Source organism: Hylaeus anthracinus, unplaced genomic scaffold, assembly GCF_026225885.1.
Source record: "Hylaeus anthracinus isolate JK02 unplaced genomic scaffold, UHH_iyHylAnth1.0_haploid 12000, whole genome shotgun sequence".
Classification (NCBI taxonomy): Eukaryota; Metazoa; Arthropoda; class Insecta; order Hymenoptera; family Colletidae; genus Hylaeus; species Hylaeus anthracinus.
In genome coordinates, this window is record NW_026534347.1 from 11,781,254 (window position 1) to 11,803,479 (window position 22,226).

At 36.9% G+C, this 22,226-nt stretch overlaps 2 protein-coding genes across 13 annotated transcripts; one reads left to right on the forward strand and one right to left on the reverse strand.

Moving 5' to 3' along the window:
* The first annotated feature begins 809 nt into the window (after positions 1-809).
* LOC128890056 (poly(A) RNA polymerase, mitochondrial) lies at positions 810-4,230 on the forward strand. 5 transcript variants are annotated; one of them, XM_054148239.1, is made up of 8 exons: positions 810-1,258; positions 1,684-1,877; positions 2,406-2,651; positions 2,721-2,939; positions 3,023-3,234; positions 3,303-3,523; positions 3,596-3,748; positions 3,822-3,970. In XM_054148239.1, exons 1-8 carry the CDS (start codon positions 1,129-1,131, stop codon positions 3,836-3,838), a joined length of 1,392 nt encoding a protein of 463 aa, XP_054004214.1. In that variant the 5' UTR covers positions 810-1,128; the 3' UTR covers positions 3,839-3,970. The 5 variants fall into 5 exon arrangements, with proteins under 5 accessions (XP_054004214.1, XP_054004215.1, XP_054004212.1 ...); XM_054148240.1 differs by having other exon boundaries at positions 3,825-3,970; XM_054148237.1 differs by having other exon boundaries at positions 830-1,258; positions 3,596-4,230.
* A 581-nt stretch (positions 4,231-4,811) lies between these two features.
* On the reverse strand, positions 4,812-13,899 carry LOC128890048 (RING finger protein 207-like). 8 transcript variants are annotated; one of them, XR_008460539.1, is made up of 8 exons: positions 12,873-13,307; positions 11,716-11,864; positions 10,833-11,617; positions 10,100-10,444; positions 9,735-10,020; positions 8,770-9,159; positions 6,713-7,825; positions 4,812-6,619 (listed from the first exon to the last, which is right to left on the reverse strand). XR_008460539.1 is itself a non-coding variant. In XM_054148219.1 (8 exons), exons 1-8 carry the CDS (start codon positions 13,284-13,286, stop codon positions 7,245-7,247), a joined length of 2,781 nt encoding a protein of 926 aa, XP_054004194.1. In that variant the 5' UTR covers positions 13,287-13,899; the 3' UTR covers positions 4,812-7,244. The 8 variants fall into 8 exon arrangements, 7 of the variants coding, with proteins under 7 accessions (XP_054004194.1, XP_054004195.1, XP_054004192.1 ...); XM_054148219.1 differs by having other exon boundaries at positions 4,812-7,825; positions 12,873-13,106; positions 13,276-13,899; XM_054148220.1 differs by having other exon boundaries at positions 4,812-7,472; positions 7,554-7,825.
* Between the last annotated feature and the right edge of the window lie 8,327 nt (positions 13,900-22,226).

The following is a 22,226-nucleotide window of genomic DNA, read 5'->3' on the forward strand; positions in this document are numbered from 1 at the left end:
AGCTACCTAGGAATTCTACAGGTGTCCCAAAAATGTTGTAACACCTTGAAATGGGTGGTTCTGGAGGTGATTTGAAACAACTTTTTCCTTAGCGAAAATGTTGTCCGAGGCTTCGTTGAGGACATATTAACAGAAAACACTGATCAATCAGAGCGCGCGTATACCGGCCGCTCCAACGGTATACGCGCGCTCTGATTGATCAGTGTTTTCCGTTAATATCTCCTCAACGAAGCCTCGGACAACATTTTTACTAAGGAAAAAGTTGTTTCAAATCACCTCCCGAACCACTCCTTTCAAGGTGTTACAACACTTTTGGGACACTCTGTATATTACATATCACGTGTTTTTCTTAATACATATGTGTGATTATTACTAACCTTAGGTGTAATTTATTCTCACTTCGAGCTATAAGTATATTTTCGAGGGAACGATTGAACAATTGTATGTAATAATATTATAATACCTATTGTACAACAATAATAAGCAATATAAAATATAGACTCGTGGGTTTACATTCTTTGTAAAGACCTAGAGGTAACTTATCCTATAGGAAGGTTAGGACGTTCTTTTCTATCGCACGTTTATTACATGTAGTCCTATCTTCTTTAAAATTGAAGGGGGACGGATATCTGTCTTTCACAATTCAACTTCTGTACCTATGAATTTTAGAAAAAATAGAGTTCAGGTACGTTTTGCAGTCATGTAATGTGACTAATTACTTGCCAGTGGTACTAAACACTAAAAGTTTAGCGATTGGCTGCTTACCATGCTTACTAGGGAGCGGTCGCTATGCTTGGGAGCGATAAATTTGTAAGCTGATCTTCTCACAAAGCGGCTTAGTGAGCGGTGATGCACCCAGTGGTATCCCAGTGGATCTACAGGTACCGTGAGGTACCGTAGACAAAGTACTCATTTGTATTGGTTTCCTGGTTTCTACTAGAACCAGAACACAAAATACGTCGTCTGCGCTTATTAGCGCAGAATACTTAGTCTGCTCTAGTAGCGCGGAATACAGCGAAATTCCTTGTAGTACAAGTAGAGATTTATTTATTGTAAATTACCAGTGAAATTTCCGTATTACTTACCACGTGTTTCATGTAAGAGCTGGTAAGAGCCGAAAGTTTAAAAATGGCGCTCGTTCTTCGTGTCAGTACAAACTATTGTCCTTTGTTAAGTACTCTTTATTGCAAGTTTACAGTAAACATTACGAGATTTAAATCGAACAAGCTTTCAACCGATCGCTTGAAAAATAATAATGGTATGCATCGAGATAATTGTATTAGTGGCAATATAACCTCAATCGCGGTATCTCAACTTATGTTCATTATTATTCTTGTTTGTTTTGATTTCTTTTGTACATTATCGTAACATAACATAAACGAACACTTATTTATTGTTACCTTTCATTATTTTCTTGTATTTTCTCTTTGTTTCGTTTAATTCAGTTATTGTTATAAAAACTAACCAATACTTTTTGAAACATTTCTGTAAATATCATACAATATTATCGGTAATACAATTGATAATGTAATTGTTAAGATATTGTTGTGTTAATAAATTCTTAAAAAATAGTACGTGAAGTGTAAACATCTGATATTGATACATTATAGGTTATATTACCTTGTAATTAGAATAAATATTTCATTTTTATTCAGAGTATAACATGTACAGTGCATTTTATAGATACAATTTTAATAAGAAAAGAATACGCTAATATAAGGACATGTAATGAGACAATTGCTTTTAGACAAAAACAAGCACATAAAAGTATTCTAGTGCAATTAAAGTCGATCGATGATATCAGTCACCTCAAGAATTATTGTAAAGAATTTGGAAACATTTCAAGTATATATCATTATTCCACATTAGCAGATGATGTACGTATATGGTTGTACAAAGTTTATTTCAGAATTATATGGTATACAGTAGTGCAGCTGTATTTGTGGAATCATTATACAATGGTACACACAGTTTTAATCACCCGTAGTATATAGTAAGATAGACAAAAGTTTGTTTGATTTCTATTGTTCTCTTGTCCATTGTTACTGTACACAATATTGTATAATAAAAATACTGTATTTTTCATTGCTCTAACATCTCTTTTGATGATTCTCAAACATCTGAATCTTTTACTTTTTTGTTACATACACAAGAGTTAAAAAGAAAGCATAATGTATTTTGTTATTACTTTATTCATTATTGATAACGTCTTATTGTACATAGTTTATATCCTTATGTATTACTCACATATCGGTTTATATGGCACATTTGGTATTATCCATGGTATGGTATTTGAATATATTTCCTGCAAATACAGCAATACTACTATACAAACTGTGTAACTATTAATGATTTTATCTATTACATTATTATTTACTATATTATAATATATAATTACTTTTTAGCCAAATTTTGTGTTAATAGAATTTGAATCGGTCTATTCCGTAGAAGAGATAAAACGTACATCTGAATGTAGAAACTCTTCTGAACATATTTATATGGATACAAGAGTATTGTGGTTTCAACGTAAAAGAAATAAAAATTCACAAAGTCAATTGTCTGTGCTTCAAGAATCCAGTGGATTTCCATTGCATAGCATGAGTATTCCCACCACCAAAATGATACAGAAAAGACTACATCCGATAAGAAACGTAACATATTAACGTATCAAATGTATTAGTACGTTTAATAAACAGTAGTACAATTTTTGAATGTTTTAGGTGTCAGAACAAATGGTTGAACTTTACAATATATTAAAGTTTACAGACATTGACGTAAGATTGAGGTTTTATACTGCCGATCAGTTACAATCTTGCATTTCCAAATTATTTCCAACCATTTCAATCATACCATTTGGATCTAGCATAAGTGGTTTTGGACACACAGGCTGCGATCTCGACTTGGTGTGTAGAAATATACACAAAAATGTACATATAAACGTAAGTGTAAACCATCCACCAATATATTTATTAGTTTTTTAATAATTTCATAAAAACTGATTTTTAGCAACTATGATTTTCAGGATTCTTTGAACAAATTAGTATTTCACGCAAAATATTACTGTATGAACGAGAAATCACATCAACAGAAACTCTTATCGATAGTAGCTGACATAATTCAGAATTTTATTCCTGGTATTTATAATATAGAAAGAATTCTTGGAGCTCGTGTTCCCATAATTAAGTTTGTAAATAAGTATACAACTATGCGATGTGATCTTAGTAACACCAATATGTACGTATCGCATACATTGTCGTCCCTTTGGATCGTTAATTGCTTTTAAACTACTACTAATTCTGTAGTGTTGCATCACACATGACTGAAGTGTTATTTTACTATGGAGAAATGGATTGGCGTGTTAAGCCACTTGTTTGTACTATCCGTAAATGGGCAAGATCTGTTAGAATAACAAACGAAATACCGGGTGTCTGGTTAACAAACTTCTCTCTTACTCTTTTGGTAATATTTTATTTGCAGTATAAAAACGTATTGCCTTCTATAAATAAACTAGTAGCAAGTGTAGGTAAGTACATAGACAAAAGTAATTCTTTGTATTTTAGTTGTATCAAATCAGAGTCCGTATTGTTCTTTTTAGGAAATCAAAAATTTAAAGTGTTACACCCACAAAATTCAGTTTTAAGCAGAAATAAGATTACAGAAGTAGAATCTTTGTATTCTCTTTTGTATGGTTTTTTCGAATTTTACGTCACCTTTCAATTTTCTACTCACGGAATATGCCTCCGAGAAGGTAGATATAAATTGAAAGCGGATAATTCGGCTGTTTATATTTTCAATCCATTCGAACCATCATTAAATGTTAGTAGAAACGTTAATATGAATGAACTGCAACATATGATTAAAGAATTTCGAACTGCATTGCTTCGATTGGAAAATGAGGAGAATGGACTCGAGGATTTACTTAATTTGCCCAAGGCGAATGTTCTTAAATGTGTTATTGAGGATATCAATGTTAAACAAGATAGCAGTAAAACCAATACAGAAAAGCAGTTTGAATCTACCAACGAGGAATTGTTGACAAATGAAACCAACATAGATGATGCTAATAAATTGAAAGGCATAATAAAATAATAATAAATACCAACAGTGTATTATTGTAGTATAGTTTGTACAAATGACTTTTTCTCTCATTTTCTACGATTTGTCTGACATGTAAAAACAAACAATTTTCTTTCTTATACATTTCATATAAAGTAAATTTTGTCTTGCAATGATCATTGTATTTTCTTATTCTTGAAAAAAGAAAAAGAAACGAATAGAAAATATACGCTAAAATATTAAGATTATAAAATGTTTAAAAGAATGTACTTTTATATTGCAAAGTATAAGGATAGGAGTCAATTTTATACACTATTTCACTGTGCCAGTTCGACAAACTTTCTTGATATGTATTAACTTTATTTTATAATTCAAAGGATTTTATCTTTTGGTATTTCCTGATGAATTTTAATATTATACAACAACAAAAATATGTGAAATAAACAGGTAACAATGAAAGAAAAGCACAAAATAATTAAATTATTTCTGTTTATATAATATACATACGTACAATAGAACTCCATTCATCCGAATTAGTCGAGGGATGACCAAATTCAGATAATTGGCTAGTTCGTATCATTGGAGTTAACGCATTCGCATAATACGAGTTCAAATAATAAGAGCTCACCAATGTGTTTAGATAACCAGGTCCAATGACGTTAGTTCGGATAAATGGAGTTTTACTGTATATATTTCGTAGAATTATTTTACAGTCCATTGTCTTGACGAAGAAAGAATGAAAAAGCAACAAACAGTAGCCTTGTAACATGTATATTTCTCTATTATCAGCAACTTGACAGTTCTCATACATATTTAATAGTGTACATTTGCTATAATTGTAACGTCCTTACGATCCATACAAAGATCATGATCCATTAGTCGTTTAAATAAACGGTAGCAATCGCGTTTAATTTTCACGAGGAACCTTCACATTTCTTGGCAAAAATCGTGTCTATATTCCGCGATGCAAGTAGGTACATACATATAACGTTAGACGAACATGCAATCGTTGGAATATCGCGGACGATGGATCCCCGTGCGATTGGCGATTATGAGTATGTTTTTAATTAGGCTATTTTTTCTCGTGAGAGAGTACCATTGTTTAAATTCGTAGTATATACTGTAGCTGGCAGTGTTTAAGTTCGCTAACTAACATTCTCTCTTTCTCTCTCTCCCTTTCTCTCTGAGTTATTCGTTCGACGTCAAGTATACGCGATGTGTAAATTATATATCTCGAAGATGTTACTATGTATAAATCGTAATTATAACGAATCAATTCGTTTGTCCGATTTTTATCTTTCTCGAAGTTCTTTTCACGCAGACGCGCGGTTTGAGCAGCATTGGAAACTTGTTTCCATTCGTTTATTTTACACAATAATCAGATCCATGACTCTGTGTTTACGCATGCACAGTTTATTGACGATTACGTGTTCGATACTAACCTAATTCGAGTCTAAGTGCATAAACGGTCACTCAAGGGTCGACAACGAGAGAAGGAGAGTACTGGGCAATAAATAAGTACTCGCTTTTCTCATCATCTCGTATGTATTAATTTCCTATTGGCAGCGATATATTGCGATCTTCGGCGTTTCAAGTGCAATAAAAAAGCTATTTAATAAAAAATGGAGAAGCGTTCTACGCTGAAGGCTGACGCCTGACCTGAAACGGCTCCGGGCAGACACAAAACGGGGGAGTAGAAACCTCCAAGAATGAGTTTGTAAGACGACATGAATAGCTAAAAATTTGGTCCAGAACCAAGTAACAGAAATCCGAGAAACGGTGTTACAGTCTTCGTGAAATTAATGTTAAAAGGTGCCTTCTCAGCGGCAGCTGAAATGATGAATGACTAAATTCACGTTCGTTTGATACGTGTATATTACGCGAAATGCCCTTTGGATCATCGTATCGTATAAATAAAATCTCTCTAATAAAATACTCAAAATGTTCAAAAAGAATCCAACTAAGATTCCGCTACTAATAACAATATACTACTGATCGAAAGATATAATCCCTCGATAATACTTTCCTGTATGTATGCTAGGCATTTTGAGGATTTTCAACTCCTTCCCGGACAGCCAAACGCAGCTTGGCCTAAATCTCTTGTAAACGCTGTGTAAATTACACCATCGCGTAACAACTTTGTACCCGCAAGTTCAATATCATTGCTAACTTACTCGTAAGCATTAATGACTCAATAAAAAGAAAAACTGAACGCGTTGAAGAAACTTTCTTTGAACTTTCAACGCAATTCTGCTTCAAACGAAAATTTAGTTCTTGATCTTTTAGTAGCGTAGGCGATGCAATCGATGATCCAACCGAGGGAAAACGTCTTCGGGAGATATCTGGCCTGTTGAATATTTAGGTTAGACAATTTTGTGGAAAGGCGTATCACTCTTCGTCAGGATTCTCGAGCAACCGTGAGTTTATTTTGTTGTTCCGATGACGATGACGATGACAATATTCCAATTCGTAATCCGATAGAAATTAAGGTGTTGGAACGATGTTTGACGACTACCTGGGCTGGACATCTTTGAAGAAATTTCTTTAAATCATCACCGAGCCTCTAGTTAAAGAAGGAGTGAACGTAGTTAGTCTTGTTGTTTTGATGACGTTGCAATTTGTGATCTAATAAAGGCGAAAAGTGTTGAAAAAACACCTGGTGAATCGAAAAAGTGAGTTGAGTGGTATTCCAGCGAAGACGGCGGTATTGTCATCGGTGACCAAAACAGAGCTAAAACGCGTCGAAGAGATACCCGATGAATAGTTTGAGCTGGACATCTCCGAAGAAGATTTGCGAACCTTTACCGTGGCTCTGCTTAAAGCAAAAGTATGTTTAGTTACTCTTGCTGTTTTGACGAAGGTGACAATATTACAATGGTCGATCCAACAGAAAGAAAACGCGTTGGAGACGCTTGCTTTTCCATCTGTTGATTAACAAAGTTACACACTTTTGAACGAAGCTTTTGGAATTTTTCAAACGGTTCAGCAGTGCTCTACATTGAGTAAAAGCAAACTTAATTCGTGTTCCTATGACAGTAACATTGCCATAGATGACTGGAATGAAATGAAACGCGGTGGGGAGACAACTGGTCTTCTGCGTGTTGATTATCCGGTCTGGACACCTCTGCGGAAAAACTCTGTGAACTTTTGCCGCGGCGCTACCTGATTTATCTCGAGCAAGACCAACTTTAATTTGTCTTGCTCTTCCGGTGATGACGGTGTTGGTGCATATGATGATGGCGTAGATGCGACCTGGTCTCCTGTACTGCTGCCACCAAGGTGCGTACCGCTTCCTCGTGTCCCTCGAAGCTGTCTGCTTTCTTCAGCTGGCCAAGTGACGAGGCAGCTCCTTCGCTGGCCGCAGAACTGCCGCGTTTGCTCTTCAGTCGCGGAAACGTTTCCCAGGAACGCTGCTTCTGCACCAGAGACGACGACTTCGGTGTAGGTCCGATCACAACAACCAGAGTTTTCCTGGGATCCTGCGCGGATTGACCTACCGTCCCATCGACGATGCTCGAACGTCTGCTACCGGAACCAGTAGTACTCAGGCTGTCGCAGCTGGCTCGTCGACGCCTCCTCACCTCCGTCGAGGCTTTCTCGTCCGCGTAGAACACGTCCTCTGAATCGCTGGCAGGATACACTTTCACACCCTTGCTGGTAGGGATCGGTTGCTCGTCGGGAACGGCGTGCACTTGAGCCTGCACGCGCTTCTTGGCTTCTCCCATGCTCGAGGCCTCCGATATTCGTTGATACTCCCCTTCCTCACCTGCTAAAAGCACGCGAGTCGCTTAAGAGGACACAGCCTGTTGTGGTTCATAGAGACTACGTTACTGCATGCAATTTACTGTAGGGTCTCTTAAGTTTTTGTTTCAGGCATAATCTACGCTATTCGAAGAGATCGGTTTCGGTAGAAATAACCAAATGTAACTTCCAGCTGAAAACTATTACGGTAAAAAGTGTATATTGCGGTTCAATGTATCTCGTGTGCTTTCAACAATCTGATCTTTGCGTATAGATCACTGGAGGGAGAGCTAAAATTTCAACCCAATAGGCGAGAATACACAGAAGCACGTTCAATGGACAATTCAATCGGGCCACGAGCACAGTTTCTAATTTATTCCCTGTGCAAGGTGTTTGATCGTTTCGTACCACGTCGAGAGGCATTGAATGGGTTTGTAGAAGAGACAATCGAGAACGCTGGTTTTAATTGAATCGCGCCTCGTGCACACGTGGATTTAATTGTGATTCTAATGACGTTCGATGAAAGGGATACTTGAACGATGCCGCTGCAGTGGAACAAAAGCAACGTCTCGTTACATTCGCGACAAATTATCGAAGTATCCCGTTACATTCATTGGAGAAAATCGATACAATGCTTTAAACGCCGATACACGCTATGCCTATCAGTGTTATGCCTATTTTATCAATTTAATTAACCAGTTGTCGAATAATTCTTAATTTCCACGGAAACGAACAAACAAATTGCACGCGAAGTAGTCCTGAATTGGGCGCGATACGAAGTATAATAATTCTCGTGTGCATTCATCAGGATTTTATTTACATCGATTTATAATGCTATCTACATCTAATCCACTGGAAGTCAGCGCATCATCGGCAAATCTGAGGTCCGTCTCGTGATTCGTTCCAGGCATACCTGTCCTTGCTATTAACGTTATTTACTCGTGCACGCGATCCTCACGGATTTGATCTTACCAGTCATGTGTGACTGTGGTTGCTGGGCGTCTGTGCATCTTTCCGGCTGATCGAGTCCCTCGACGGATGTGTCGCCGCTGCCACCCTTCAGAGACCGGTACAGAGAACGTACTTTGCTAGCCGACGAGTGCCCCGGTGGTGTTTTCGGTTTCGAGCCGTCAGGAGATTTCCTGGATCGTCGACTCTGACTGCGATCGCGACTTTCCTCTCTGCCAGGTGACTTCTTACGATCCTCTTTAGTCCTGGCTCTCTCTATCAGTTGGCTGAGAACTCCCCTCTTCGAGTCGGTAGATTTGGCCGTACCATACACGACGATATTTCCACTCGAATCCAAAACGGCTTCAACACTACCGGAGGGTGTGCGACAACGCGTTGGCACCTCCTTCGTTTCTGTGGAAAAAATTCACCTGTGATCTCGTGATTTATGGACATATCAACCAACTTGTGGCTATATCGAAATAGTCCCATGTCAGAGCCTGAACGCTAAACGTGGAGGCGAATGGCTACGTTGTCGCTTAGCATGGGTAAAAGTAAAAAGTGCAGGCGCATAAATGAACGAGGGACAGAGACAAGGCTCTGAATTTACCATCTTTCATTGACCGCAGAATCATCTTTTGTCATCGTTATTCTTCAACCTGGAGAACGGATATCTTTCGCGGTGGACGTGACATTCTGCAGAATAAAGCATTGAAACCACTGGCGAGCAAGTGACCGACAGAATAAGAGTAAGAAGACGAAAGTATCGAACAATGTGTACCAGTTCAGACACAATTAAATGTAAATGTATCCTGTTAACGTTCGTCGTCGAAAGAATATCTATTATGACAATTCCTGTAAAACCTCTAGTTTCTTAAATCTTTGCTCAATTGCGTGACAAAATGTAACCGTTAAAGCATCCTTAGCGTTCAGTGCTCAGACTCTGGTGAGAGAGTTTTACGACAGTTTACGACCTGTAAATAATTTACCTTTCATATAAAGCGCGTTATCGGCGCTGGTGGCAGTGCTACGCGGATGTCGATGATCCTTCGTGGGCGCTTGGGTCTGCGGTTGCTGCGGTGGTTCCTGCATTTGCAAACGAGCTAAGTGATCCAGCAATACTTGTAAATCCTGATTGCCTGCCGCGTCGGAAGCTGCCATGTTCACTTCACCGGCGGTAACTCCGGTTGAAAAGGATTTTACGAATGGTTCCAACTGCTGAGCGAGATTCTGCAGTTGTTTCACTTGACTCCTTAGCGACAAAATGTCGTTCATCTACATGGAAATCAGAATTATTTACCATATTATCATGAGAATGAAGACAACGTTTGGGAAATCACGAGTACGAAAGTACCTGAGAATGGAAAATATCTTTCTCTATGTGAATTCTACACAACTGCTCGTCCCACAAGGCGTCGAAGACATTTCTAAGCCGTTCCAATTCCATCTGATGATGCTCCAACTGCCGCTCCAGAAACCGACAATCTTTGGCTACTATCTCGTAACGCATTCCCAATGGAGGAGTGTTCGCTCTTCGCAACACAGCCACGTCGCGATGAAGTTCCCCCAAACGTTCCTTCACCACGAGCAGCTGTTGATTCAATTCCTTTAGTTGAGTATCAAATGTCCGGCAGTGATTGGAGAATGGTCCGCAATCGGTTCCGCTTTTCGTCGGGGCCCTCTGAGTAGTTTTGCTGCTCTGCTTGGAAAAAGGAAAAGTATCTCGAATAATTGGTGATCATCGTTATTGGAGTTGTTGCGTTATACGGGTCCGAATAGACTGTCTGAGACCTGATACTGACTACCACATCCGGCTAAGAAACTAGTGAGAAACAAAAGTTCTCGGTCTGGCGAGTGGCCAGTTGCGCTACGAGAATATAATCACTGTCTAATTCGACTACTATACTACCACCATACGATTAAGTACAAGCCACATCATATATCGAGAATAAAATCCTGTCAACAAAAATACTTACACAGAAGTGTGCGCGAGAAATGCAGTGAAAAAGAAACTTGTAATATGAACGTAAAGATTGAAAAGTTTATAATCGAGAAAGCTTGGCCAGGCCAAATGTATAGGTAGCTACCTGAATCACGGGTGGATCCTGTTGACCTGTTGCGTGAGTCTGGTCGTACAGCGACTCTTTCGGGGTTTGCGTCTGACCTACATACGGTTGCAGAGACCTAGCGAACTCGTTCCTGAAGTTGGTCTTGAGGTGAGCGGTCATTAACGGCGGTCTCGACGGATGTCCTAACTGAGCGACGCGACTCAACCGCTCCAGCATCGGATGGGCCAGCTCGAGAAATTGATATTTCGTCGCGCCGCTGGTGAAGGCGGTGCACAACATCAAATGCATCTGTAGTACGGGAAGTGCACTACCTAGGGAAAGCAACTGGCCACGGACCATCCTCTCCTTAGTTTCGAATTGCCGTTGAAGCTCCGTCAAAACGTTGGCATGAGTTTTTGTTATCGCTTCCTGCATCCCTTGGCAGAATGAATTCAGTGCCCTTTTCTCCGAGTCCAGACTGTGTCGTAGCTCGTCCAATTGTGATTTCAGAGCCAATACTCCGTCCCGCACCCCGGCCTGCAGCTCGCAAATCGAATTAACCGCACGCTCCATTTTTTTGGACGCCTGTTGCCAGGCACTCTCGATGTCCACGCAATGGAGCCTAGCCTCCGCCGGAGTGTCGCGAAAACAAGTAGCACAGAGCATGCACTTAGCGCTCTGGCTGTACATTATGTATTGTTCTCCATGGGTTGAGCAACGACGTTGAGTATCCTTGGCACATTTGCTCATATGCACCACATCATGCGTAGAAAACATCTTTGCGCTGTGAGTGTGCTCTCTGCAGTGTGTACATAGTGCTTGTCCTGCGTCCAAAGATTTCATAGGAAGTCAATAGTTTTCAATATACTTATTTGAAATGGATGTAATTCTGTAGTTATAGTTAAGGAGCTTCGATACGTACCACATGTTGTACAAAAGAACATGGTAGACTTGTCACGCTTGTCACAGTTGGCACATGGTGGATTCTCAGAGTTGGCCAACTCGACTAGTTGACGTATCAGCTGATCGGATGGTGGTAGTTGCGTCCCATCTTTCAGCTGTGTCTGTTGCCTATGCACAGTAATATATTTCAGATTTATGGAAGTCGAAGCAAATTAAGAGGCATTTGAGGTTGAATAGATCAAATAGAATGTTTTTAAGATGCTGCGAAAGGGTAATCAATGAATTGTAAAAGTTTGATAGAAGCAGTACATAAAATCAAAAGTACACAGTAAAAATAAAACCATAAAAAAGCTGTAAACAATAGCATGTTTGTAACTGGACAGTAGACAACAGACCTCACAGACAATAAAATACATGCATCTACAAATTTCTGTATATCCACCATACAAGATCTGTTTAACGCGACACAGAATTCCAAATAATGTATTAGGGGAACCAGAAAGTAATGTCGTTTCTTTTACATTAAATTCTAACAAGTAAATTCATAACAAGTTTTTATTTTTAATCAATTGTGTTCGCACTCTTTACCAACAACCTTTTGCTATCTAGTGTGCAAATTTTCAAACTCACATCGATAAAAATCAATTGGTACACAATGGCCTGATAAATGATAAACAAGTATTGACATCTGCAGAAACGACATTACTTTCTGGTCCCCCTAATATATATATAGAAAATAATGATAGTATAAACCTTGTCATTCCATGCTAAGTGGAGGAAAAAGAAACCGCTAAAAGGCTATCGTTGTTACATGCAGATCTGATTAAACAAAATATAGCATGAAACAAATCAAATGAGATATAGTACGCAACCAGAGATTACAACGAATGAGAAATCTTTCTAAAGGTAAGGTATACAAAATGTTGTTTCTAAAATATAAAGCCTATGTTTAAAAGAATATCTTTGTCGATGCAATTAATAGAATACCCATTGTTCTGCAACTAAATATTTTATGAACAACCTGTGTTATTTAAGTTGCACATGCGACAAAGCAAATTTATAGAGAAAGTGGAATGAGTAGAGATGATAACATGCAAATATTAGCCAAACCTAACCCAGACCTGGGATCGTCACCCACCCTAAGGACGCCATGCAATAACAGTCGTTGTTATCTACCCGCAGATAGGACAGGAGACCTTTCCGTCAAGGTGAGGGCCGCGAATACAGCGGGCACAAAAGGTGTGAAAACAGGATAGCAGACAAGGCTCGTTGTAATAGTCGTGACAGATGCCGCAGATGAGGGGATTCCTAGGCCCACCACCGGTTACACCTGTCGTGCCATCAGTTTCGCCGACACCGTCGACTGCTGACCTCGAGCTCGCCATTGTCGGCCAAACCAACGGCGGCCACCTGGAAACCAGAAGCCAGAGAACGCGCTTCAGCAACCGTCTCGCCTGGGCACTCCTCGACATTCTCGTCACGACGTTTCACGTTTCGCGCGGTCGCATTGCGCGCGTTACCAAAACGAACTTCCGACTGACGGGAAACTATTGTGAAAAGAATCGCAAATACTGTTTACCCCAAAACCATTGGCCCGCCCGCCGCAGAAAACCCTGATGGGTAGTTTATCGGCTCGTCATTCTAACGTAGTTTGGTGGGCAACCCCGTTTGCGCCTGACGATCGGCTCTGACGTCACTGAGGTGCCACCAATCTCGACCACTTCCACGCTGGGGTGGTACGTACACACAGAGAAAAAGAGGACGGACTGCTGCCTGCTGCTGGTGCTCGTGCTGCACGCGCTTACGTATAGGTATAGGTATAGGTGTAGATATAGGTGCGCGCACAGAGACTGTACACACAGGGGTGGTCTGACGTAAGCGTGCGACTGTGCTCGTGACCGTATGTGCTACAACCGCTAGCGATGGGTATTTATTCCCCCTTGCGAATCTCTGAACAATTTTCAACCCGCCGTACAGTGCGGAATAAGTGGACAAAATTCAATATTAGTATATATCACAATGTCAGGCAGATTTATATCGTAGAAAATGTGTGTCAGCGTGGAAATTGTTATAAATAATCATGTATCAATCATTTGTATCCATAATCCAATCTTTATCTTTAAACAAACATACAGACAAAACGGCAAAAAATATCCTGAGTTCTCAACATATTTGGATACATTATTTGTTATATTTGAAGAAACTTATAAGTTTGTTTGCAAATACTTGCAACGTTTGGTTTTACATCATTTTTAATAAGGGATCGTACGGTTGGTGTAGGGTCGCAATTGGAAGTTGAAAATTCTGTTTTGATTGATTTATGGACTTCTATAAAAATTATTTTGCACATCCTCAGCCAAAATGAAGCATAATGTGTTAAATAACATATGCGTACAACTTCTATTATTTATGAGACAAAAATTCCTAAAGAATTCGAAATATAGTCTATTAAAGCGACAATTTTACAATATTACATCATTTTCCTGTATAATAATCATAAATTCATACATACCGTTGGATCCAGAATAAAAAAAAACGCTTTTACTGATTCAGAAATAAATCAAAATTTCAAGGGGGGGGGGGTAATTTAAAAAAAATTTGTTTTTTTTTTTTAAATTGTTGGTATTGGTTTATAGGCCTCTAAAAACAGTGTAATGTTTACTTGTACATTTTTTTGAAATCTCTAATCGTTTCCGAGCAAAAGTAAAAGGGGCGGCTCGGATAAAAGGGTTAATTTCTCTCTTAAAAAGCAAAATTCGCACGTACTGAGGATGGTGTAATTCATAAGAAGGTCCCATAAACAAGTATACAAAATTTCATCAAAATCGGGGTTTGTTAATTTTTTGTTAAATTTGTTAATTTTGTTGTGATTTTATTAATGTTTATGGTTAATTTTAATTTTTTTTTGTGAATAAATAGCAATATATTGATATTAGTAATGAAATTTTCATTTTTGACCACAATTTTGCTATTTGTCCGCACTGTGCGCCGTTCTAAACGTTTCGAAATATTCTCTGCAACACGTCTACAACACTTCATCTCTACTATGAAATCATTTTTCCTTGGTTCCATATATCCAGAAGCTGAAATTAAATTCCTTTAAAATATGTACAGCGGGTGTAGAATGTATTCGTACATCCATTAATTTCCCAAAAAACTTTTGTGTGAAATTGTACTTTATTAATTGCTCCTTTTATAATCAATGATATTCTACATATTCTCAAAAATCTCTAGAATATAGTTCAAACAACAATTACTAGTTTATATAATTTGCGAAATTAACAAGAGAATACGGAAAATTGGTAGAAATGCAGAAATAATAAGTATTCGCACGGTTCTTATGACGAACAATTTACAGTAAAATTTGTAACATAAGCGCATCAGTTTAGTGCTTCGTGGGAATTAGAGAACATTTTTCCAGTCAAAAAGACTTAAAAAATGCTGTAATAAAGAAATGAAAGAAGATCTCACCCCGAATAACATCGATATTTATGATAGTTAATTTAATGCTTAGAAGAGTTGCAGTAATTATAAAATCAAAAGGAAATCCCACGAAGTATTAATTATTTATAAATTAATGTAAATTTCGTTTTTTTTTTTAAAATGAAGTTTTAAATATTTGTTTGTTTTGACATCTGTCAACTGTCGTTGTTTATATTTGCTATATTCTAACAATTTCATAATGGGCTATGCCTGTGTATATTGAAATAAATAAATAAATATTTAACTGTTGTATGAATACTTATTGCTTCTGTATTTCTATCGATTTATTGTTTTTTCTTGTTGATTTCTCACTTATACAAAATACCTAATCTTTTCGTACTGTATCTATTCTAGACATTTCCAAGAATATGTAGAATATCATTGTTTATAAAAAAAAAAGTTAATAAAGTACAATTCACGAATACTTTCTACACCCACTGTATACGAATTTTATGGATTTGTAAGAAAAATTTAACCCTTTCGGTCCTAGTGGGGCATATATGTTCCACATTTATGACTACCTTTGATCAAATTGCAGTTTAGACTTATAGAAACACATGTGAAAAAAAAAATATATACATGTCGAATTGAGTAACCTCCTCCTTTTCGAAGTCGGTTAAAAATGGAAATCGTTTGGGGCACATTGTCTCTTCTTGTTTCAGCTGCAACCTTTGATATACATACATATAGCCAACCCTGGTTTAATGCAATTAGTTTCTAAAACAGAAAAATTAAAATAGAAACTGAAAAAAGTCGGGTTGAAAGGGTTAAACAAATTTTAACTGTATCTGTCTAATTATTTTGATCGTCGGCGTCGGGGTGACGATAGAATAGGGTATATAGAATCGAGTATTCTATTTGCAGTAGTTGCATAAATATGAGTATTAGAAGTTTTAATTTCGAATTGTTGTCCAATAAACCAAGATAAATAAAACTATCAGAAAAGCGTACAGGCGTTATATATGTCGTGTCGTACAGTAGCCACGTAACTACTCGAATCACAAAATTTTCCATGATTTTACTAAAACCAAAAAAATATTAAACGATCAATAAATTAATGCAGTTAATAATTAAATACAAAAGAGCTTCTCAGAAGCTACAAAATGATACATGACACTTGCATACAAAATAATTTTAATGACTTCAAAAAATTGCGCAAACTGAAACAACGTAAAAAACACAAACTTTTGGTTCACCCTAATATAAAGCGATAGATTTCGTGAAAACTTTCCTACTAAATGATTTCACCTTGCACAACGCGCCATTAGGTTTCACAGAAAAATGCAAAAAACCGTATATAATATGACTGGTTTATTTGTTCGAGTTTGCACAGCGACCGTTGCGATTGTTAAACAATCAATAATTGTTCTCTAGAATGTTCTCTACCAATTAGAAGCGATCACGAAAAATCACGAATCACTGTGAAAAATCATCGTGATTGAGAATGAACGTGCTTGAATCACGAGTGATTCAAAAGTAGCAGTTTTCCCGATTTTTCTCCGTTCCTCATTATCCGATCGAGACGTTCGAGGTCTCATTCTGTAGGTATTTTCATCATCTACATTTTATCTCATTGGAGCATTGATATTGCTGCATTAGTTTAAAATTTATAAGCAAAAAACGACAATAATCACGATTTATTTTAGCATTAAATTGTAAATAACAAGAAAACAGAACAGAGTTGGGAGTGAAAAACATATACCTATTAATCTATTTACAATTTTATGTAACTACACAATCGGTTTGCTCTTACTATTTTTGTCACACAAAAATGCTCTATTGATTGGCGAGTATTTTAATGAACGCAAAATTTAAGAATGTCATCTACATATACAGTTGTTTTCAAACCCTGTCAATGAATTCAAATATGATCAGTATATTTCAGTAACGTATAAGTTTATTACAAAATAACTCTTTACTTGCGTTCTTCCTCGAAAAAAAAAATAAAAAACAGGGGTTTATCGAAATTATTGGCCGATAGTGTAACCATTTGAAACTGTGAAGATAATAACATCAAAATGAAACGATGTACAATTGTGGAACTTGAAATTCAAGTTTCAAATTTTTAAAGGTCATCAGATTTACTAATAGTAATTATTAAGGTGAAAAGTCTCGTTAAATTATTTATTGGAAACAATATAATTGCCCAAATAATAGATAAAGTATTGTAGCGTCTAAATTGATGCTTTTTACTTTTAAGGCGTCCTTGTAACGTGACGCCTGGGGGCACGTATTCTTCTGTACCTGCTTTGTCGCGACTCTACTCTCATAGCATATTCAACACTTTTTATTTTACGTCTATTAAAAGTAACAGACAATAGCAAATTGAATTAAACTTTTTGTTTACAATGAGGTAGTGGAATAATTTTTCCTGTTAATTTCTCCTCATACTTATTTTTATACATTTAAGTAAACAATGCGTACAAAATTTGAATGAAAAAGAAGAGAGATTTTTCGAAATTTAATGACGTTTCCTGAAATATAAATACATTGTTTTAAGAAAGAATTTAAAATATATTTAAAACAATAATTTCATTGTATCATAGAAGTCTCATGAAATGTTTTCCCTTATCAAAGTTACCTGAGGGAGAACGAAAGAATACTGTTTTAAATAGAGAGATAAGGGCTGTTTTGGTGTATAAATTCGCTAGCCTCGAATTTTTGAACAATCTAGACTTTCTAAGAGCCTTAACACGTTTACAGGACTACGTCTGGAAGATTTTCTGAAACAAAAGAACGTGGTTATATCTCGGAGATAATGACGAGTAATGTTTAAAAAAGCCCACAGTATACTTATTACTGGTTTATTTTATGTCAAATTGAACATCTTTTGGAGTAATAGTCAGATTTTGCTCAAATTTAGACGTAAAGTCAAATGTATCGCGAAACACTTGTCGCAATTTTAAGAATTGTTGATTTTACAGCTGATTGAAAGATAATATTAATTTTGGTAACTAAACTAGTAAAATTGAATTAATAATTATGTGATTATATTATTATATTAACAATCGGGTGATGAAAACTAAGGGTTCTAAAATAAAATTACATAAACTAGCTTTATCTGAAATAAAAGAAAAACCAAATATTTTCTATTAGCACGCGAGGACTAAAAAGAAAGCAGTTTTTTCATAATTTTTTCGAACAAACTAAATGAATTATATTATTTTAACTTACGTTGTTATATTTGAAAGAGTAACACTTGAAAAATATTTCATAAATTTTTTGTCAAAGAATATTCAACAATAAGAGATGGTTTTCGTAGATCCTTAAAAAAAACTCATGATAGCTTTATCTGAAATAAAAGAAAAACTAAGTACTTTCTATTAGTACGTGAGTATAGCTCGCGATTGAACGAAGGATTAAGGTGGTTTGGTAAAAAATGACAACAGATCACATCGTCTCATAACTTTGACAACTCAAAATTTTCATCTTAATACATATCTGCCTGAAATATAGGTTCAATTTACCGTTTAAAGGACCATCTTAAACAAAAAATTGAAATTTGAATTTTTAGCAGAGTTCTATAAAAAAAAATGTCTGTGTATGTATTACCTTGTAAAATAAGTTGTGAGCAAAGAAAAATAAAATCCTCTCGATCACTAGCTACACTCACGTAATAACAGAAAATATATGTTTTCTTCATTTCAGATAAAGCTATCGCGAGTTATCCTGACCACCGCGAGGATAGTTTTTTTAAAAGTATCTCCGAAAACCAGCTCTTATTTTTTAATATTCTTTGATGAAAAATTTATGAAATATTGTTCAAATATCCTTCTTTCGAAGATAACAACATAAGTTAAACATACCTACTTGTTCTTAAAAGAGAGTGCACCCAAATGTACAGTATGCAACGAAATCCTCAGTATGAAAGACATCCTATTTAACTGCCAGCATTTCCATAGAATTAGGGAAAACCTCAAGATCCAAAACAATATAAATGAAATAATGAACTCTCGTGACAATATCAAAAACTTAATTGTATTCCTAAAAGAAACGGAAATTTATAACAAATTGTAAAATCACAGACAACATAAGCTTGTACATGTAAATAAACACACTGTAGTCCCATCAAACAGCACAATGTAAAATTATACATAATGTTAAATGGATAAAGTCGCTCATGACCTGAGTTGTTAATGCGACTTAAAACTTTAAAGAAAAAAAAAAAAAACATAAGTTAAAGTAATATAATTGATTTAGTTTGTCCGAAGAAATTTATAGAAAATGTGCTTTCTTCGGTCCTGGAAACCCATGTAACTCCTTAATCTCTGTATCCGTTGCAGAGAGTGTTCGAGGCCATCGCTAGAAGTTGAGCGCGCTTGTGGTGGTACCTCAGGCTAGGATCTATGTGCGTGAGAGCAGCACCCCGACGTCCTCGCCCCTCAGCACCTCAGTCACCCCGTTTTCTGCACTCCTGCAGGGATCTATATGCTTAATATATATACATCCGATCTGCCGACGTGTACATGTGCGAGCGTTCGCTGCTGGTACCGAACGAACGTTTGCTATACAAGAACCAGAGAGAAAGAGAGGGGCGTACCCCCGCCGTATAAAAAGCGTAAAAAACAGCAGAAAGAAGCGAAGAGGGATTATGCATATTCCTTTGTATCTGGCGGCTTTTCGTTCCGCTGTTTTTCATCCGCTGGTCGCGCGATATCGACGAAACGTTAATACTAAATTTGTTCGAGTTTTCTTCCGCGTCTCTTCTCCCGCTGACGGAGGGGGCTCGCCCTTTTAACCTACAAAAGAGGATGCCAGGAGTGGTGGCTGCTTAGCATGCTAACCCCTTCTGGAAATTTTTTGTTTCCATCCGCAGCGCGAGCCGACGATTGTCGACGATGTCTCTCCCTTTTCCCTCCCTCCACGATCTCACCATCCCTCTCTCTTTTTCCCTCCCTCGCACATCTGTAATATCCACGGCACTGGACTTTATTTCATCGTTTCTGCTTGGATTCCAGGATTTATTTTTCTACAACAATGCCCCTGGTCTGCAAGAGAAACGAAGGAGGGGGTCCCTATCGATTGCTCGAAAGATCCTCCAGGAGAAGGATGCTGCGGAAACGTGTGCTCCGGGGCTTCAATCTGCAGGAAGGAACGGAATCGACCGATCGGATTGTTGGACCTGACCCTGGATTCCAACCAGAGCCACTTTTCGCTCGCCAAGCGACTGCGTTGATCAATTAACCATCCGCGATCGGATTCGGACCTCTCACCAGATTATTACACCGCCGACTTCTACCCTACGGTCAGCTCTCGTTAATAATTCGACATCAGCTTCCGAAACTTTTCAATTATACAAATACAGTGGGTGTAGAAAGTATTCGTACGCCGATCAATTTCCAAAAAAACTATGTGAAATTGTAATTTATTAACTTTTTTTTTTATAAACAATGATATTCTATTAGGAGGAGCAGAAAGTAATGTCGTTTCTGCAAATGTCAATACTTGTTTATAATTTATCAGGCCATTGTGTACCAATTGAATTTTATCGATCTGAGTTTGTAAAAGTGTACACTAGATAACAAAAGATTGTTGGTAAAGAGTGCGAACATAATTGATTAAAAATAAAAACTTGTTAAGAATTTATTTGTTAGAATTTAATGTAAAAGAAACGACATTACTTTCTGGTCCTCCTAATACATAAATAAAGATCATTTGTCAAAATTCCGCAAATTCACAATACCGATTTCAATGCTAATTTCTGCTGAAAATTTTGTAAAGTGATTTCAATATTGCAAAAATAAACTATTATTTAGCATTTATTAATAATATAGCTCGTGCTTTACCAAAAAAATTCCTGTACATCTTTTTGATAAGACTGACAGTGCCGCTATAATATTAAAAAATACATAGATCACATTGTAGGTACAGTGGGTATAGAAAGCATTCATCCACCGATTAATTCCCAAAAAAACTATGTAAAATTGTAATTTATTAACTTCCTTTTTTTATAAACAATGATATTCTACATATTCTTGGAAATCTCTTACATTATCTTAATCTAATTACAAGGATATTTCGATTAATTAAAAATTCATATACATTTGTTCCCGATTGTACTTCCCTTAGATCCTTAAGAATGTATTCCAGTCTGAAGCGTCAATTTTTAAGTATTCTCGTTTGGATTTCTTTATTTTTTTAATTCGTAAATTTAAATAAAAATTCAAACGATTACAGCTTAAATACGAAAAGTGGATCGAAGAGAAAGTTTTCTGCTCGTTCAGAATTTCTAATCATCGCTGTTAATAATTCCATTAAAAGTTTCAACGATATTAGGTCATTTGCACATTAACTTGCGCATTAATAGTTACAAGCTGAGAAAAGATCCGCGTTTTTCGCTTCGTCGCAGAGGTGTGGAAAAAATATGCATGTGGTGGCATTCATAAAGATTCGAACGAGATAAATGACTTTAACTGCATGCCATTAAAAACTTGCGCGCACATCTTTGATACGCGGTTCATACTTTCCGATGAATACAAATTTCATTTCAATAGCCTGACTGACACCATTCATGTCGGAGGGGTCTTTGCAAAGAAGCCCAATATTTGATGAAACGGAAGTTTGACGATGGTAGCCTCATAATTAGGAAGCTTTGAGTGTCGGTGATACGAAATCGAATGAACGAGTATGTTTATCAGAAAATGATTTTTCCAGCAAAGCAACGCTATTGTTCACACCAACGTGCAGCTACAGTTTGACTTGAAGATCATCGAATCGATATTTAAGCATATCCTGTTCGTTTAACCGCAATCCTATGAAAAATATATGGATCATTAATATTGTTTGGAAGTGTACGCTAGAAATAAACAATATGAGGGCCACAAACAGCGACAACAACATGGAATTTATAAAAGTAAACAGCTACATATTAGGGTGTTTCAAAAAGATTTTTTAAAGATTGAAAATCTTTTTATTTTCGAACAGCCGAAATTCATGTCACGTTATAAGGTGAAAACTCCTGTGAGGCGATGAAATGGGTAGGTAGTAACAGAATAAATATGTCCCGTTACACAGCTTGTCGTGAGATATTTTTTTATATTTTAATAT

What these genes read in the sequence shown, in the direction of transcription:
- LOC128890056 (XM_054148237.1), top strand. Translation starts at nt 1,129, where the DNA reads ATGGCGCTCGTTCTTCGTGTCAGTACAAACTATTGTCCTTTGTTAAGT. An exon ending in GACTACATCCGATAAGAAAC is followed by an intron (nt 2,652 to 2,720) that starts GTAACATATTAA and finishes TGAATGTTTTAG; the next exon opens with GTGTCAGAACAAATGGTTGA. An exon ending in ACAAAAATGTACATATAAAC is followed by an intron (nt 2,940 to 3,022) that starts GTAAGTGTAAAC and finishes TATGATTTTCAG; the next exon opens with GATTCTTTGAACAAATTAGT.
- LOC128890048 (XM_054148217.1), bottom strand. Translation starts at nt 13,168, where the DNA reads ATGTCGAGGAGTGCCCAGGCGAGACGGTTGCTGAAGCGCGTTCTCTGG. An exon ending in GTCTCCTGTCCTATCTGCGG is followed by an intron (nt 11,865 to 12,872) that starts GTAGATAACAAC and finishes TACTGTGCATAG; the next exon opens with GCAACAGACACAGCTGAAAG. An exon ending in AGGATCCACCCGTGATTCAG is followed by an intron (nt 10,445 to 10,832) that starts GTAGCTACCTAT and finishes TTTTCCAAGCAG; the next exon opens with AGCAGCAAAACTACTCAGAG.